We start from the raw sequence: 17,961 nt of genomic DNA, 5'->3' as shown, positions 1-17,961 counted from the left end.
TGAGCTAAGTCTTTAGGAATTTGGCCTAAAACTCCATTGGCTTCCTGAGAAACATAGCCTCGACATGTCCCTGCTGTTTTTGTTTCTTCTTGTGGTGCTAGGAATGGCTTGCTGGGCAAGCACTAAAGGCAAGCACTCTACCACTGAGCTACAACTCTAGTCCCCTACTTTTCCTTGGGCAAAGAGGCATCGACAGTCTTTGGGGTTCCCTCCAGAACTAAAGGAGTGCTCAGATTTCAGAAGAGCCTGGAGAGATGCAGGCCTGTAACATGACCCTGGCTCAAAGATTAGTGGATCCCAGAGAGGGGGTGGGGCCTCTCCCCTGAGCTCCATCTGAGCTTTAGCAAGACATGGGATGGATGAGCAGGAGCCCACCCCAACAGGCTCAGTGCCAACACTCCTAGGTAATGCTCATGGTGAAGCCTGGAGAAGGGGAGCCCCCAGCAACCTAGTCCTACAGGTTGGCACCAGAGAACTCTCCACCTGTGAAGCCTACTGTGGACCAGAGTGAGGGCTACACTCGGAGAGAGGGAACAGGGAATCCTCTGGTAGATGACAGACTGGGGGACACAAGTCACTCAGCTGGAATTGCCACCCCATAAAACAAAATGGTATGCGTCACAGCTACCTCCTTTTTCTCAGCCCTGTCTCTCTCTGGGATTGCTAGCGTCCCCCCTGGGGGACCAAACTGAGAAGGCAGGTGGCCTGCTTCCAGCCTCTGACAAGAGGGCCGTCTGGTCTGAGTCAGGCATGAAAGTGGGACAGGAGAGGAGCTGGGCCCCCACCCGCTGGGAGCCTTGCTGATACTCGATGGCAGACAGCTAGGAGGGGGCAGGTGAGCTGGTGTGGAGAGCCAGAGGCTAAATCCTCAGACAAGTGGCAACAGGCCACTGACTTGAAAGGGAAAATTGTGCTGTGATGGGGAAGGTGTCCAACAAGCCTACAGGGTGACTAATTACAAAGCCCGCGCTGAGGCGTCAGAGGCCGCTTCGCTGGTTAAAAGACTTCATTAAGTGGCACCCTGAAAGCTGCTGCCTGTGAATTCGGGAGCTCAGAGGGGACCTTGGAAGAGGGGACCAGGGGATAGAATGACCTTCAAGTAGACGCAGGAAGAGAACTGGTTTTCACTCTCAGATATTGGCTGGGGTTCATAGTTCAGAGACCTCCATAGGAGAAAAGCCCAATGAAGTCAGAAGTAGGAAGGGGATGAGTTAGGGAAGCTGTGAGCTCTAAGACCTGGGGCGACTCTTAGCCCGGATGGAGACCATGATGTCAAGATGCTTGGAAAACTGTACAGTTGTTCTATGGATATCTGTGTTACCACACCAGAACTCAGTGGGAAAATGCTCTGTAGGCAGGGGGCGGGGGCTAAAGCCATCCTCACCCCTGAAAGGACACAAGAGGAGGCTCTGATTTGAGAACCTGGGGCGGTTTCCTAATATGGGCATCTCTGTAATGAGCCCTGAACAGCAGGGGGCAGCACAGAGCCAGAAAGGTGCCTGTGCAGGTGGGGCCCACGCCCCAATCTCGCCTGCTGACTCTCCTGGTGACTCACCCCCACATCCCAACCCTTTTACCTTTGAGGAAGAGCCGGAAAAGGGGGTGGGAGGAGGCAGGTCCTGGGCCCCAGTCCCGCCCCTGCCCCACCCCACCCTTCTCTAGGCCATGCCACCCAGCCAAAAGGCAGGCGGAGAGCAGGAGAGGCACAGAATCCTGCATTGGTCCTGAAGCAGCCAGTTACTCCACTGCCTGTGTCTGTCTGCCTGTCTGTCTGTCATCTGTCACCAGAACCATGGAGAGAGCCAGTCTGATCCAGAAGGCCAAGCTGGCGGAGCAGGCCGAACGCTACGAGGACATGGCAGCCTTCATGAAGGGCGCGGTGGAGAAGGGCGAGGAGCTCTCCTGTGAAGAGCGCAACCTGCTCTCGGTGGCCTACAAGAACGTGGTGGGCGGCCAGAGGGCGGCCTGGAGGGTCCTGTCCAGCATCGAGCAGAAGAGCAGTGAGGAGGGCTCGGAGGAGAAGGGGCCCGAGGTGAAGGAGTACCGGGAGAAGGTGGAGACGGAGCTGCGGGGCGTGTGTGACACGGTGCTGGGCCTGCTGGACTCCCACCTCATCAAGGAGGCCGGGGACGCCGAGAGCCGGGTCTTCTACCTGAAGATGAAGGGCGATTACTACCGCTATCTGGCCGAGGTGGCCACCGGCGACGACAAGAAGCGCATCATCGACTCTGCGCGGTCGGCCTACCAGGAGGCCATGGACATCAGCAAGAAGGAGATGCCGCCCACCAACCCCATCCGCCTGGGCCTGGCCCTCAACTTCTCCGTCTTCCACTACGAGATCGCCAACAGCCCCGATGATGCCATCTCTCTGGCCAAGACCACGTTCGACGAGGCCATGGCTGACCTGCACACGCTCAACGAGGACTCCTACAAGGACAGCACCCTCATCATGCAGCTGCTGCGAGACAACCTGACTCTGTGGACAGCCGACAACGCGGGGGAAGAGGGCAGCGAGGCTCCCGAGGAGCCCCAGAGCTGAGTGCCCGCCCGCCGCCGCCCACCTGCCCGGCCCTGCCCTCCGGTCCCCCGAGCCAGCCCAGAGGACCAACCAGGCCCTGCCCTGACGCTTCCCGAATGCTCTGCCCCAGCTCAGAAAGGCCCCAGGGAGGAGGCAGGGCGGCATCCAGCAGAGACCAGGGGGCTGGGGTCCCACTCTTCATACAGCGATGGGGGGGCTCCTAAACTGCAGATCACTCGGCCTGCCCTCTGCACCCCCTTCCCCCCGACCCCATCGCTGACCTGGCCATTTTGTTCCACTCCGTGCCTTCCTCCGGTCCCATCCCGAGGCTGGGAACTGGAGATGGGCGCGTGTGACTCTGTGAATGGAGAGGGAAAGCAGGTCTGCTGGGTGTGACCACGTCTCCTCTCAATAATAAAAGTTCCCCGGTGACACCCCTGTCTGCTCCGGTTATTGGCCTTGGGCTGGGGCTGGAGCCGGTCTCAGGCCCTGCACCCCCGCCCCGCTCCGGCTCGGGGCCAGTGGCTCCCGGGGAGAGATGGGGGTCCGGCTCTCAAGGCCGCGGGGTTCCCACATTGCTCCACTGTGGAGGTGGGGAGCGGGGCGGCGGGGCGAGGGCGGGGCCGAGGGCGGGGACAGCCGCAGGGGGCGCTCGAGACGCCCGGGGAAGCCGAGGGTCCCAGCAGAGGCGCTCTCCATCCCAGGCAAAACGTACGGCGCCATTAAAAAACCCAGCTCGAGGTGGGGGGATGATCCGCGCCCCCCCCTCCCTCGGACGGAAGAGGAGGGCGGGAGAGGCGCTGGGTGGGAAGAACCGCAGCGCGGGAGGCAGCCTGCCGGGACAAGCTGGGAATTCGCAGTGGAGGGACGGGGCTTGGGACGCTACTGCCCAATCACAGGAAGGTATTACCCCCGGGTTCCGCCCCCAGGGCCCGACTGCCCAATGAGGGAGTGAGCAGCGGGCAACTGGGTAGCGACGGGTGGGGCGGCGGCCCTGCCACCCGCGGAGCGGCGGGCGGTGCTTTCCCGGTTTCACTCCGACAAGTGGCCGCCCGCCCGGAGCTGGAGCGCAGCTCCGCGGGGCGGGGCCCTAGGGCCGAGCGCAAGGTGCCCGCCCGGCCCTTTTGAGTCATCCACTCACCTGGCCCCGGCCGGGCTGAACTGGGAAAGGCCATCAAACGGCCCCGCTGCACCCCAGAGGCCCCGGAGGGCCCGCGCTCCTTCTGTATCTTAAGAAGGTCGACTTGGAGCTCCTGCAGTAGGGCCCGGGAGTTTGGCCTAGTGGTTAAAGTGCTTGCCCAGCATGCAGGAAGACCTGGGTTTGCTTCCTCGGTACCATATACATAGAAAAAGCCAGAAGTGGTGCTGAGGCTCAAGTGGTAGAGCTCCAGCCTTGAGAAAGTCCAAGAACAGTGCTCAGGCCCTGAGCTCAAGCCCAGGACTGGCAAAAATAAAAGATAAAAAAAGATATATATTGGATGGGCTGGGAGACTGGCCTAGTGGTGGAGTGCTTACCTAGAATGCACAAAAACCTCGGAGCTCTAGTTGAGAAAGCTCAGGCCCAGACTGACAAAAAAATAAATAAAAATAAAAATAATGGAACTGGGAGCAGTGGCTCATGCTACTCAGGAGGCTGAGATCTGAAGATCTTAAACCAGCCCTAACACTGAAGAACCTGAGACTCTTATCTCCAATTAATCACTAGAAAATAGGAAATAGATCAGTACCCTTGGGCTGAAGGGCTCAGGGACAGCGCTCAGGCCCAGAGTTCAAGTCCCATGTGTACATTATGTATACAATATATATTTGGGGGTGGGATATATATTTGGGGGGTGGGAGTGTGGACTAGTGGTAGAGTACTTACCTAGCATGCGCAAAGCCCTGGGTTCAATCCTTGGTACCACGTACATGGAGAAAGCTAGAAGTGGTGCTGTGATTTAGGTGCCCAGTGCCCAGGCCCTGAGTTTAAGCCCTAGCAATAAAATAAAGGTAAAAGGCTGGTGGCTCATGCTATAATCCTAGCTAATTAGGAAGCCAAGATCTGAGGACTGTATTTCAAAGCCAGCTGGAGTAGGAAAAAGCCAGAAGTGGAATCATAATTCAAATGGTAAAGTAGTAGCCTTGTGCATAGGGTTGTGGCTTAGTGATAGAGTGCTCAGAACATTATCGGGTCTAGCAATTGCTTAGCACTCACTAGGCCCCAAGCTCAGCCTAAAGCACCAAACACAAAATAAAACAAGAAAAAAGATTGCCAATTAATTTTTCCACCATCTGTCTAGAGTTTATACAGCATTCCTCTGACCAAAACAAAGTTATCAGCCCTGAGGAAAAATTAGACCTCTAGCCTCCTCAAGTTTTCCACACAAGTTCTCAGATCTGTCACCTCCTATTTCTAGAGGGGAAAACTCAGGCCTATTCTGATGCCTTTAGGGTCCCTAGTTTCCTCTTTTTTTGATGGGTTGAGTTCCAAGGTTCAAAACCCAGAGACTCTGGGCAGGGCAGGCTCCTCCCTGCAGTTCTGCAGCTGACCTGGTTTCTCTCACCAGACTGGTCTAGTGACTTTCTCTTAATGGGGTAGGTCCTGGGAAAGGAACTTCTTTCTAGTCTCCAGACTCTGACTTTGGCCTATTGGCTCCTGACCACTCAGGAGTGCCCTATGTGGGAGATGTGAGCTGCCCAGAGATAATGTGTTGGTGTGGAAAGATTTAAAAGAAGATGCTGTGGATTTACAATCGCCAAATCTGACCCTAATGGTCCAGAATCTGTCCAGCTCAGACAGGAAAGTCCATGGCACTCTTTAGCTCCAACTAATCACTAAAAAACATAAAATGGAGTTGTGGCTCAAAGTGGTGGAGTGTGCTAGCCTTGAATGGAAAAGCTTAAGGGACAATGCCCAGGCCTTGAGTTCAAGACTCAGGACTAGCAAAAAACAAACAACCCCCCCCCCCCCAATTTAAAGAACCATATATGGTGCTGTTCTGCCTCCTGTCATTTCGGACCAAGAATGAGGAACCAGGGCATATCTCAAGTGGTAGGGTGACAGCGGAAAAAGTCAAGAAGAGCACCAAAAAGGCCTACAGTTCCAGCACAAAAACCAATCATTGCATAAATAAAGTAAGATGTATGCTCTTTGATCATATTATCTTTAAGAAAAAATAAAGGATGAAGAAAGCCTTTTTTTCTCTGTATTCAATCTTATTCTACCCCAGTGTCTGGCACAAAGTCTTCAGTGATTAAGCAGACTGATTTCCTGGCTCACTCAGAATTTAGTTTTCCTTAACCTAGCCCCATTCTTTCTGTCTTTAAATTCTTCCTCCTGTTCACAAGGCCACCCTGTCCCTGATGTGTGCTTTGTATGGTGTAGGGAAGGCAGGTTTCTGCACGGTGGGTTCCTTTCCTAAGAGCATCCCTACTTCTACCTACCCACTGAGTCAGGAGGCAGGAATGTCTGTGGGGGCGGCAGACAGGCATGTCAGCCCCCGGGTGCCAGAGGCTGATTCATCTCTCTGCTCAGCCCTGTCTTCTTACAGTGCTGGGAACTAAAACCCTTTGTCTAGAGATAAAAGGGAAGCCTGGACTCTGGAAAGCATGCAGTCTTTTAAATCTAGGATTTTATCAGCAGGGAATCCATCAGATTAGGGTATTCAATATTTGTTGGAAGGGAAGGATGGAAGGAAGAGATGGAGGAAAGACAGACGACATATTTTCTCCTTTTCCAGAGCAAAGGTAATCTGAAATCTCTGACAACAGAGGAGACTGGCTTTTACTTCAAAACAGATCCTATGACCCCTGGAATGATGTAACAAAATTGGAGAAAATCTTCTCATGTCATGTCCCAATCTTCCTTCCTCGCTGTTTGTGCCTGTTCTAGGCCTTACATATTGGAAGAAGTTAGTTTTGGTGAATCATTCATTGACAGTTTGGTCTGAAAAAAAAAATACTAGGGGACATTTCTTTAAGGCAAACTCAAAGGGCAAGCAGACTGCTTTAGAGTTGGTTTACTTGGGATGTCTTGGGCATTTTTTTTTTTTTTTTTGGCCAGTCCTGGGGCTTGAACTCAGGGCCTGGGGGTACTGTTCTTGATGTTTCTCAAGGCTCTACCACTTGAGCCACAGCACCACTTCTGGCTTTTTCTGTGTATGTGATAACCAAGGAATCGAACCCAGGGCTTCCAGCATGCTAGGTAAGCACACTATTGCTAAGGCCAAACTCCTGGCCCGACTTGGGTATTTATTTTGAGTTAATGTACTTTTTCCCTCTGTGTCAGTTCTGCGGCTTGAACTCAGGGCTGTCCCTGAGCTTTTGCACTCAAGGCTAGTAACACTCTGTCACTTGAGCCACAGCTTCACTCCCAACTTTTTGGTGACTAACTGGAGATAGTTTCATGGACTTCTCCTATCCAGGCTAGCTTCAAACTGTGCCCCTCAGATCTCAGTGTAGAGAAATGTGAGTAGGTGGGATTATAGGAGTGAGTCACCAGGGCCCAGCCAGTTAACAGACATTTGGAACCTGCGGGAGTCATCTGTCCACACATCACACATGCCCGCACAAGGAACAGTATCACTCTGTCAGGGCCCCATTCCTCCTCTCTCTTCTCCCTTTTCAAGCTGTGCTCCCCACCCCCATATTTATCTCCTTCCTATTTACTCTTTGTCCCTTGCTTTCTCCTCTCCAAGGATCCTCTCCTAGCCAATCCTCTTTTATATTTATGGACCATTTCCATCATCATCAGCTCAGGTCTGTACTCCACAAATGAGAACTGTGATGGGTGGTTTCCTCCTTCCTAGCTCTTCTTTTTGTCATTTTTCCCCTGGGACTATGGATTAAACTTAAGGCTTCATGCTTGCTAGGCAAGCATTGAATCACATCTCTCAATCTATTTGGGATTGTTTTAAAGGAGCCTCCCATCTCCCTCTTCTTCCAGAATTCTAGAGTGAGGACAAGTTTTACTATGCAGTCCTTACCCAACACATATTTAAGCAGTGTGCATCTTTATCCCACTCAGCTGGATCTCAAATCCTCAGCCCAGCACACCTGAGTCCACTGGACCCCTGGGCTCCCCGGCTGGAAATGCAGCACAGTGGTTGGAAGCAAAGCATATGGCCTCCTCCATCCTTGGCAGTTGTGTTGGCAGGAAGGCACATGCTGACCTGGGGTTCTCCCTTCTAAATAGGACAGGAAGAGGAATGGCAGCCCACATCATGCTGGGTAAGGTCTCAAGACCCAGGGTTAAGAGAGAAGGAAAGGAGAAGAGGCCTGTATGGGCCATTATGCTGGACTGTACCTAAAACTACCTCATCTCCCTCAACTTCTTGAGAAAGGCAGAAAATCTCTACAATCTACCTCTCTTACTTCCTGGAGACCCAGCTGTGGGTGAGCATTCTGCTTATTCAGAAAGATTGAGGATGTACGTGAGCTGTGGGCTTTAGGACCCCACCTTCTCTCTTAGGCATTTTTGTCAGGCTAAGAGCCTTCCAATGAGCTGTGGCCCCATCTTCAATGTGTCGGGGACCTCTAATTCAGTCAGGAAACGCAAAGAGCCTAATGCCATTGCCTAACAGGGATGACCAAGAATGATGACATTATCAGTGACGTGTAAAGTGTCACTTCAGGAAAGCATTACAATAATATGAATCCAGAACTCAGACTGTCTAGGACTTTATCATAGGTTAAAAATTAGACTCAAATATTTAGGTACATAGATGTTAATCACAGTTTTTGCTATTGTAAATAGCAAAAAAAAAAAAAAAAAAAAAAAAAAAGCCTGTAATGACTTACTGGCTAACCATGGGAATCTGGCTAAGAAAACAGGTGATATAATCAAACTACCAAATACTAGGTGCACATTCAAAAAAATCTTTGTATTTTTTAAGGAATAATGTTGACTGAAAAATTAAAAACTTTATTGATTATATGAACTCAGGGCCTGGGCACTGTACCCGAGCTTCTTTTGCTCAAGGGTAGTACTTTACTACATGAGCCACAATACCACTTCTGACCTTTTCTGTAAGTAGTACTAACGAATGGAACTCAGGACTTCATACATGATACCACTAAGCCCCATTTCCATATGCTCTTCTCTTACCCTATACATTTCATGGAAGGAGTCATACTTAGAACCTGTCATGCTCCCTTTGAGATCCCTGTTCCCTTTACCTGAGGGTATGTAGGGAATACAAATCCCTTGTGCTATCACTTTTCCTAAGAAGCAAAGAATCTGGCTGTCATACCAAGGCCTGAAAATAATTTTGGATTTCTATTCAACTCCATTGCATGACTTCAGAGGATAAATGCTGAGGTGTTTGGAGATGAGGCCATAAAGTTGGAAACAATGCCTTCCAGCGTGCACACATGGTGCAATTTGGGTAAGAACTAAGGCTTCTGTGATGGCTAAGCATCAAAACCCACAACCACAGCTACTAGTAATAACTCAAAAACACGCACCCACCCTCATGCCCTGATGAGGGATCTGCCCAGCAGCAGCCAGCCACAAGCTATGCCTCCTGGCCTCAGTTTCTCTGGCTTGCCATGTTGGTACTCCACCTACTACGCAGAGTATTAATAGGGGTGAGGCACTTTGAACTCCTCAGATGAAAGCAGCCGGGTAGGCTGTGCCCAGTCATTATCCCCTCTAGTGCCAGGCGTGGGAGCCGCGGCTGGCTTCTTTTACACTGCCCCAGCCACCGTGGGCTCCTCACAGCCCCTCTTCTCTTTTGCCTTCAGTTATGGCTGCCAAAACTGGGAAGCAAAGACTAATCATCTGGTTTTGACTTAAAAACTGTTTTAGATTTCTTTTTTAAATCTATGTCAGTGCTAGGGTTTGAACTCAGGCCTAGTATTTGTTAGGCAGGCATTCTACCACTTGAGCCAAGCTCTGACCCTTTCCCTTGACTTATGATCCAGTAGTTATTCATCATTTACAGGTGTCAAGTTCTTTCTCCTGATTGACTACAAATCCTGTGGGCTAGGGCTGTAACTCTTCACTAGTAAGTATGCCTGGGGAGGAACATTCACCAGTCAGCAAAGTGGGCTGAGAGGCTAAGTAAATTCAAAACCATCTGTTTTCTCTGGCAAAGCAGGCAATGGCATGATCATAATCCCCTCCCCACCTCTAAGGGTCCGCTGTATGAGCCATCTGAATTGGTGTGTGGAGGCGCAAGCCCATCCTATCCTATAGGCCAGCAGTTCCGCCATGCCAGGTTACAGCTGCAAAAAGGCAAGCGAATGGTGCCACCTACTGGTTGAAAGTATGAACTGCATCCCACTAGCAGCAAAAACTTTTTTAGTGTGTCAGTTGTAGAGCTCAGCACTAGCACTTTGAGCCATAGTACCACTTCCGGTTTTCTGGTTGTTAACTGGAAATAAGAATTTCATGGACTTTCATGCCTGGGCTGGCTTTGAATCATGATCCTCAGATCTCAGCCTCCTGAGTAGCTATATTATAGGTATGAACCACAGGTGGTTGGCTTTAGAATGTTTTCTTTTTTTCTTTTGCCAGTCCTGGGCTTGAACTCAGGGCCTGAGCACTGTCCTTGGACTTTCTCAAGGTTAGAGCTCTACCACTTGAGCCTCAGCACCACTTCTGGCTTTTTTCTATGTATGTGGTACAGAGGAATTGAACCCGGGTCTTCGTGCATGCTAGGCAAGCACTTTAACCACTAGGCCAAACTCCTGGCCCTAGAATATTTTCTTTCAACAAATCAGTTTGCACACATTATCATATTTTGAAGTGAACTTTTAATATCTCTTTTCTTTGTGGCAGCGTTGGGGGCTGAAGTAGCACATTTGCTAACTGGTAGTGCTCTCTACTGAGCTACATCCCCAGACCAATTTTCTCTGACTACACACCTGAAACACAATGATAAACCACGAAATACAATGGAACTTAAACCATAAGGTGTAGCTAGGGAGTGTCATTTGTGAAGACTTCCTACATGTACAAAACCCATTTGGATCTGCTCGCCAGGGATACTGCAGTGAACAAAAGCTCAGGGCTGGTGTGTCAAAGCTCCAGTGTGCCAATTCCTGTGCTCTGGGAAAACAGCACCTAAATGACTGAACAAGTCTCCTCAGGAGGAGGGTGATATTTCTCTAGCTACCCAGGAGGCTGAGATATGTGGATCATGGTTCAAAGTCAGACTGAGCAGGAAAGCCCATAAGGCTTTTAACCACAAAAAGCCAATAGTAGAGCTGTATTAGAGAACTGGCCTTGAATGAAAAGGCTCATGGCAGCCCCAAGGCCCAGAGTTCAAAGCCCAGGTCAGGCAGGGAAAAAAGTAGAAAATACACTTTTAAATAAACATTCCAACACAGCCCAAGTTGAGCCAGTCTTCAACATCTGGCAGTGCTTCCTGAGGGCAGCAGCTACCAAGGCAGCACTGTGGTGGGCGTGCCGCTCTTCACCTCGTCTGGCTTTCTGTCCAGAAGTGCTTCGCAGAGCTGACTGTCCCTTTGCCAGACTCTGCTCTCTGGCACAGAGGACTTGCTTTAGGCTCCATGGCCTGCTGTGTCTGTCCATTGCTCTCTCCAGGGCCTCTTCGACACTACAGCTGCATGGTTTCCTGCTCCACAGACTGGTCTGAGGCCCTTAAGTACTTCTCCTGGATGCCCAGAGTGCTACAGGAGGGTGCGTTAAGGCTGATGGCAAGGACTGGCTTGGCTAATGTACGACCTCTACTGATACCCACCCTCCAACCATGACTGAACAGTTCTCTCCCTCTTTCTCTTCCTCCTGTCTATAAACAGGAACGAGCCACCCAGACTGCTCCCACAAGAGAACAAGAGGTTCTCCCACACTGTGCTGATGACCAAAGGACTGAGAGCTCAGCGGGCTTGCTGAGCTTGAACCATGCTCCTGGCCTACCTTTTTGCTAACTGGAAATGAGTTTGGCGCTTTTCTGCCGAGGCTAGCTTTGAATGTCAGTCCTCTGGAGCTCAGCCTCTTGAGTAGCTAGGATTAAAGGCATGAACCCCCAGCACCTGCCTTTCTGTTACCATTTCTGAGCCCCATGTCTCATCATCTTGGCTGCGGCAAAGAAGTGAGTGAGGCTGAGGGTAAGGATACGAGGAGAAATGGAAGTCAGCACCCATAGCCGCAGACATCATGGCCTCCAGGCTTCGATGCTCCTGGACCCCGAAACAGTAGCCGTTGGCTTTATCCACAGCCTGCAGGACTCTCTGGATGCTGTCTTTGTCCTGAGAAGAGATGAGAAACAATTCTATGAGTGAAACAGAGGTGTTAGAACTTAGCCATACAAACCTGTCTACAATCTCCAAATACAACCTATTTCACCTGATACAGCTGTATATGCAACTTTCTTGGCTGTGAGTTGTTCTGTGTTTCCACAGACCTGACTAAATCCAACCCTTCCTGACCTCCAGCCCACCGAGATTAGACACAGATCAGCACTTCTGTGGTACTCAGTCCCCTGGCTGTATGGGCAGCATGCCTGCTCTCTTAGAAATAAATCCCAAGGCCAGGAGCCAGTGGCTCACCTCTGTGATCCTAGCTATTTACAAAGCTGAGATCTGAGAATCATGCTTCAAAGCCAACCTGGGCATAAAAAGTCTGTGAGACTCATCTCTAATAAATCACCATCAGAAAACTGGAAGTGGCACTGTGGCTCAAGTGGTAGAATGCTAGCCTTGAGCTAAAGAGGTCAGGGACAGTGCCCAGGCCCAGAGTTCAAGCCTCACACCTCACCAAAAAAAAAAAAAAAAAGAATAATCTGTAAGTTAAATGTGTTACTTAAAACTACTTTTTTCGCTGGGCGCAGTGGCTCATGCCTACAATCCCAGCTACTCAGGAGGCCGAGATCAGAGGATCAAGGTTCAAAGCCAGCCTGGGTACAAAAGGACTTGATACTCATCTCCAATTTACCTCTAGAAAATGGGAAGTGGGGCCCTAGCTCAAGGGTAGGGCAGTAGCCTTGAAGCCTTGAGCTGAAGGTAGCCTTGAGCTGAAGAGCTCAGGGACAGTGCCCAGGCTGAGTTCAAGCTCCATAACCAACAAAACAAACAAAAAAACCTACTTTCTTCCTTCACATATAAAAATAATAATAGCTACTACATTACATGATGGACAATGCTCAACAGAGAAAGCCTCATTGCAAGAAGTTCAGAATGTATATTGAAGCTGGGTGCTGGAGGCTCATGCCTACATCTCTAGCTACTCAAGTGGCTGAGATCTGAGGACTGTGGTTCAATACCAGCCCAGGCAGAAAAAGTCAGTACTCAGAAAAAGCCTTAAGTGGCCTTGTGGCTCAAATGGTAGTGCTAGCCTTGAGAAAAAGAAGCTCAGGGACAGACATGTATCCAGGCACTGAGTTTAAGCCCCAGGACTGCCAAAAAAAATAAATAAATACACAAATGTATATGTACCTCTATTCTCAATAGAGGAGAAAGGTATGACATTAGAAAGGAAAAATACACGGGGCCGGGAGTTTGGCCTAGTGGTAGAGTGCTTGCCTAGCATGCACGAAGACCTGGGTTTGATTCCTCGGTACCACATACAGAGAAAAAAAAAAGCCAGAAGTGGTGCTGAGGCTCAAGTGGTAGAGCTCTAACCTTGAGAAAGTCCAAGGACAGTGCTCAGGCCCTGAGCTCAAGCCCATGACTGGCCAAAAAAAAAAAAGAAAGGAAAAACACAAGCTGGGCACTGGTGGCTCACTCCTGTAGTCCATTATTCAGGAGGCTGAGATCTCAGGATTATTGTTTAAAGCCAGCCTAGTGGTAGCCTTGAGCTGAAGAGCTCAGGGACAGCACCCAGGCTGAGTTCAAGCCCCATCAACACCCCCCCAAAAACAAAAACAAACAAAAAAACCTAGGCAGGAAAGTCCATGAGGCTTATTCTTAGCCAACTACCAAAAAAAGCCAGAGTGGTGTGGCTCAAGTAATAGAGTACTAGCCTGGGTGGAGGGGAGAGGGAAGGCTCAGGGATAGCATCCAGGCAGGTCTGGTACACACACAGAGAAAGGAAGACACAAGTAGTCAGATAAAACCCACTTCCTACAGAAAGAGATCTAATATACATACACCCGTGTCTCTTAGGTTAGCTTTACAGGGCAAGGTGAGAGATACAGGAACTAGGTACTAGTTTGCAAAGTTGAATCACTGGCTCACTCAGTTTTACTCAAGGAGGATGTGTAGGGAGAACCTAGTCACAGAATTAATTGACAAAGCAGAAATTTGTTCTACCTACTTCACTGCAGTTGTGCCCCCCACAGCTCCTGGATCCAAAAGCAGGGGAGCCCATAATAAACACACCCATAATAAAGACCAATGTTTTAGTTCTCAAATCGTCCTATGCCCTTGGCTAATGAGGGGAAGAGACCGTTCAGTACCCAATACCTGGATGTTGAGAGGGATAAAAGAAACCAGGCTGTAGTCTTCGATGAGCTGCACTAGTTTCTCATTGAGCTGACGGTAGTGACGGAAGAAAGGGTCAGAAGCCAGATGGTCAAGCAGGTAGGACAGGTCCAAGACCTCCGTGTAGTAATCAAGGTTGAAGGCTAGGAGAGAAACCAGGGTTCAGAAGCAGTGGGCATTAGGCTGAGGACTGAAGAGGACCTGAGCACTGGAGAGGCTGTGGGTCTAGTTTCACAGATTGTGTGGCTAGTGTGAACAAGGCCCTGGGCTCAAGCCCCAGCATTTGAAGGGGAAAAATCAGGCTATAATGCTGTGGTACAGCACTTGCTAACATGAGACCCTGGCTTCTATCCCAGGAGCACCGAAGAAAAGACTCAAGGACCGGGACTGCATTTTCTTCTTTTCCTTTGTCTTCATTCATTCAAATATTCATAGCTTCAGTGAAACCAAGTCACTAAGCACATTCTTGGGTTTCACCTGCTGGCTCTGCCTGGGCAGACTGCTACTTCACTGGGCTACTTTCAGGCTTAGAAGGAAAGCAGAGCTCCCAGTCAGATGAACTAAGGGACTCTAAGCTGAGGAAGGTCCTCTAAAGTGCTCATGCCCCTCCATGCCCTGCCTTAGAGCTAGTTGATGCCTTCCACCCTTACAAAGCCAATGCCATGTTACTTGCCCAACAAAACTCCCTCCCTGCTCACATGCTAGTTATCTGAGCCATTCTTTAGGTTTCTTTTCTTTTCTTTTTTCTTTTGCTTTTGCCAGTCCTGGGGCTTGAACTCAGGGCCTGAACACTGTCCTTGGGCTTTTTCCTCAAGTGGCTCTACCACTTGAGCCACAGCACCACTTCCAGCTTTTCTATGTATATGGTACTGAGGAATCGAACCTGGGTCTTTGTGCATAATAGACAAACACTCTACCACTAGGCCAAACTCCCAGCCCTCCATTCTTTAGGTTTCTTTATGGCTTGTGGTTCTGTTCAAGGAATCAATGCCTCCAGCACAGTAGAGTACTAATTTGGTAAGAAAAAGAATGTGGGGCCAGGAGTTTGGCCTAGTGGTACAGTGCTTGCCTAGCATGCACAAGGACCCAGGTTCGATTCCTCAGTACCACATACATGGAAAAAGCTGGAAGAGTTGCTGTGGCTCAAGTGTTAAGAGTGCTAGCCTTGAGGAAAGTCCAAGGACAGTGTTCAGGCCCTGCACTCAAGCCCCAGGACAGGCGAAAGGAAAAAAAAAGAAAAAAGGACATTGGGACTTCACAGGACACCTCTGCCTGCTGCCAGGCTGCTTTTCCATTCCCTCCATATTATGTTTATCTTCTCTCCCGGGATATCTCTGCCATATGAGGATACAATTATAAGGAGGCTGGCTCCTCCTGACTCCCGCCGCCCAGTTCTAGGCCTTGAAATCAGGGACTGAGCACCGTTCTTGGGCTTTCTCAAGGCTAGAGCTCTACCACTTGAGCCACAGCACCACTTTTGTTTTATTTTTTCTATGTATGTGGTACTGAGGAATCGAACCCAGGTCTTTGTGCATGCTAGGCAAGCACTCTACCACTAGGCCAAACTCCCGGCCCAAGGACACTGGCTTTGTATAAGCCACGAGCAGGCCCTCACCAGACTTCTCAGTCACCAGGATTGTGAGAAACAAATGCTGTTTAAACCACCTGATCAGTGACCTTTACAAAAAAAATACTAGCTAAAACAAAACAAAGCTTTTGCCCCTACTAGACCTTCTGTCTAGAACAGTCCTTCCTCAGCTGGCACTATCTCACCACTCAGGATCAGTTCAGGTGCTATGCCTTACAGCACTCACTCACCACAGTTCACTTCATTTATTTCCACCCACTCACTGTTCTATCACTTTACTTTGGTACCCATATTGGGGGGCTTGAACTCAGGGCCTGGGCATTGTTCCTTAGCTTTTCCAATCAAGGCTGGCATTCCACCACTTGAACCATATCTCCACTGCTTCACTCCAGCCCAGGTGCTGCCTTACTCCATGTCTGAAATTCAAGCTCTTACCCAGCTTCCCGTAGTGTTCAATGAGGTCCATCTTGGAGAGAAGGTTGACATGTGGCAGTTCCACATGCAGCATGGTGGCCAGGGAGGTGCACAGCACTGAAATGAATTTGGCTGGGTCTGTGCAGTAGTGAGAATCCACAAGGTGGACGGCTGTCAGCTGGGAGGGGAAAAGACAGGGCGAATGTGACTTGGGCTGGGGGGCGCTGGAAACATCTGGGACTCTGTCTCCCTCATCAGCTGGGAGCTTCAGGTCTGAGTGTAAGCCTTCCCCAATCATGTCTGCTTGCTTTGCTCTGTTCTGTTTTGTTCTAATAGTTGTACTCATGTCTTTTCTCTAGAAGACATGGGAAACATGTTTTTTTTTTTACAAGAGGCCTTAGACAGAACCTCCCAGTGGGCAACGGGTTCAAATTCTGCTTCCACTGTATTATCTATCTACACTTTTATCTTGGGGCAGGGTCTTGATATGTAGCACGAGTTGGCTTCTGATTTTAATAATTTTTTGGACCCAGCTTCCCAAATGATGGGATTGCAGGTGTGCCCCATCGTGCCCTGGATACCTCCATTCTTTCATTTGCTTTTGCCCATCAACTTAAAAACCTGCCACTGAGATGCGTTCTACATAATCCCCTATTTCCTAAAATCCTGAGATAGGTAGGCACTAGTGTTCATTTTCCAGATGGAAAAATCGAGGTTCAGACAGGTGTCTTATACAAATCACATCGCGAGTCAGCGGCAGAGGTAAAAATTCGGCCTCAACTAATTCCAAATCAATGCAGCCCCTACTGCCCAGGGTGACAGGAGGCGTGGTAATCGGTTCACCTTCCCGTCTCAGTTGCTCTCACTGCAAAATGGGCCTGCCCCGACCCAAGACGCACCCTGAGGTCCCACTGAGCCATCTGGGAGAAGATGTTACGCAGAGCGCCGTGGTGCGTGCAGAGTTCCACTTGGCCCGGGCAGTCGAAGAGCAAGTAGTGGCCGCGGAGGGGCTCGAGCTTGGCGCGCAGCCAGTCCAGGTTAGCTTCCAGATACTCCATGCAGTACAGTAGGCCGCCGTTGGGTCCCAGGCGCAGCGCGTCCATCACGTCGCCCAGGGCCACCAGCTCGCCCACGTCCACGGCGCACTCATATGGCAGCCCCTCGTTGGCCGGGTCCAGGTTCACCACCGCCACGCGCCGGCCCAGAGCGCGCAGGAACTCGCTCATGCCCAAGCAGTACGTGGTCTTACCCGAGCCCGGCGGGCCGATCACTGCTTGCCCGAAGGCGGTGGCCGGAGCAGCCCCCGCCATGGAGGAACAGGGCCCGGCGGGAAAACAGAGCAGGGCGCCGCGTCCGAACCTACGCGGTAAGCGGCGGGCTGTCGTCCAGTGCTTCGCCGAGAGCTGGCCGCAGGGTCCGGGGGTTACCTGAGGAGGACGGCGGCACCCAAACGTCCCGCACCAAAGAGACCCGACCCCGACTTCCGGGTGGCGGCGGAAGCGGCTCCGAGAGGAAGTCCCGCCTCTACAGTGACGTTTCGGTGGAGGGCGGGCCCACACCGCGTGAATGACGGGTCCTCCGCGAGCTGGGTTGGCCTCCCTGGAGTCTCCGGCTTTCTCACAGAAGAGAAGGCCAAGTGGAGTTGCAGACATGATTTATTCTCGCGTTCCATTCCGGTCCTGGGTCACCCGAGGACTCATCCCACCCGGTTCAAGCCGTGGGAGGAGAGGCGATGGTGGAGAGCTGGTGGGGCCTGCAGACCACTGCGAAGCCTCTCCTGGCCTTGTCCTCTCCCTATTCTGGCTTCCCTGACTCTTGTGGCCTGCAAGGAAGTCCTGCTGGTGATCTCTGGGTTCTGCAGGCTCTGGGGCAGGCCCAAACAGACTAGGATTAGACCAAGGAGCTGATATTAAACCCTTATCTCCAAGAGGAGACAACTTTGGGGGGATGTTTTTGCTTTTTTAATGTCCTAGAGGTAGAGAACTAAGCACCAGGTATCAGTGGGACAGACTGCTGCTCCCAGAATCCTCTGTGCCTTAGTGGAAGTGAAGGCCCATGAGGGCCTCACCCTTCA

General features: G+C 50.7%; 2 protein-coding genes across 2 annotated transcripts; one reads left to right on the top strand and one right to left on the bottom strand.

Annotated features, from left to right (window-relative positions):
• The first annotated feature begins 1,673 nt into the window (after positions 1–1,673).
• Positions 1,674–2,938, top strand: Sfn (stratifin). The gene has a single exon (XM_090333845.1). It carries the CDS (start codon positions 1,793–1,795, stop codon positions 2,537–2,539), a length of 747 nt encoding a protein of 248 aa, XP_090189971.1. The 5' UTR covers positions 1,674–1,792; the 3' UTR covers positions 2,540–2,938.
• A 7,056-nt stretch (positions 2,939–9,994) lies between these two features.
• Positions 9,995–17,539, bottom strand: Gpn2 (GPN-loop GTPase 2). The gene is made up of 5 exons (XM_090335482.1): positions 16,787–17,539; positions 15,909–16,065; positions 13,868–14,028; positions 11,583–11,713; positions 9,995–11,134 (listed from the first exon to the last, which is right to left on the bottom strand). The coding sequence occupies exons 1-5, from the start codon at positions 17,537–17,539 to the stop codon at positions 11,062–11,064; spliced, it is 1,275 nt and encodes a 424-aa protein (XP_090191608.1). The 3' UTR covers positions 9,995–11,061.
• Between the last annotated feature and the right edge of the window lie 422 nt (positions 17,540–17,961).

The sequence above is a fragment of the Megascapheus bottae genome, chromosome 6 (genome assembly GCF_031878675.1).
Source record: "Megascapheus bottae isolate mThoBot1 chromosome 6, mThoBot2.hap1, whole genome shotgun sequence".
Classification (NCBI taxonomy): domain Eukaryota; kingdom Metazoa; phylum Chordata; class Mammalia; order Rodentia; family Geomyidae; genus Megascapheus; species Megascapheus bottae.
This window is presented reverse-complemented; position numbering and strand designations above follow the sequence as displayed.

Coding starts and splice junctions, on each gene's coding strand:
- Sfn (XM_090333845.1), top strand. CDS start 1,793: ATGGAGAGAGCCAGTCTGATCCAGAAGGCCAAGCTGGCGGAGCAGGCC.
- Gpn2 (XM_090335482.1), bottom strand. CDS start 17,539: ATGTCTGCAACTCCACTTGGCCTTCTCTTCTGTGAGAAAGCCGGAGAC. Junction 14,029..15,908: donor TGAACACTACGGGAAGCTGG/GTAAGAGCTTGA, acceptor TTTCTCTCCTAG/CCTTCAACCTTGATTACTAC. Junction 11,714..13,867: donor TTATCCCTCTCAACATCCAG/GTATTGGGTACT, acceptor ATCTCTTCTCAG/GACAAAGACAGCATCCAGAG.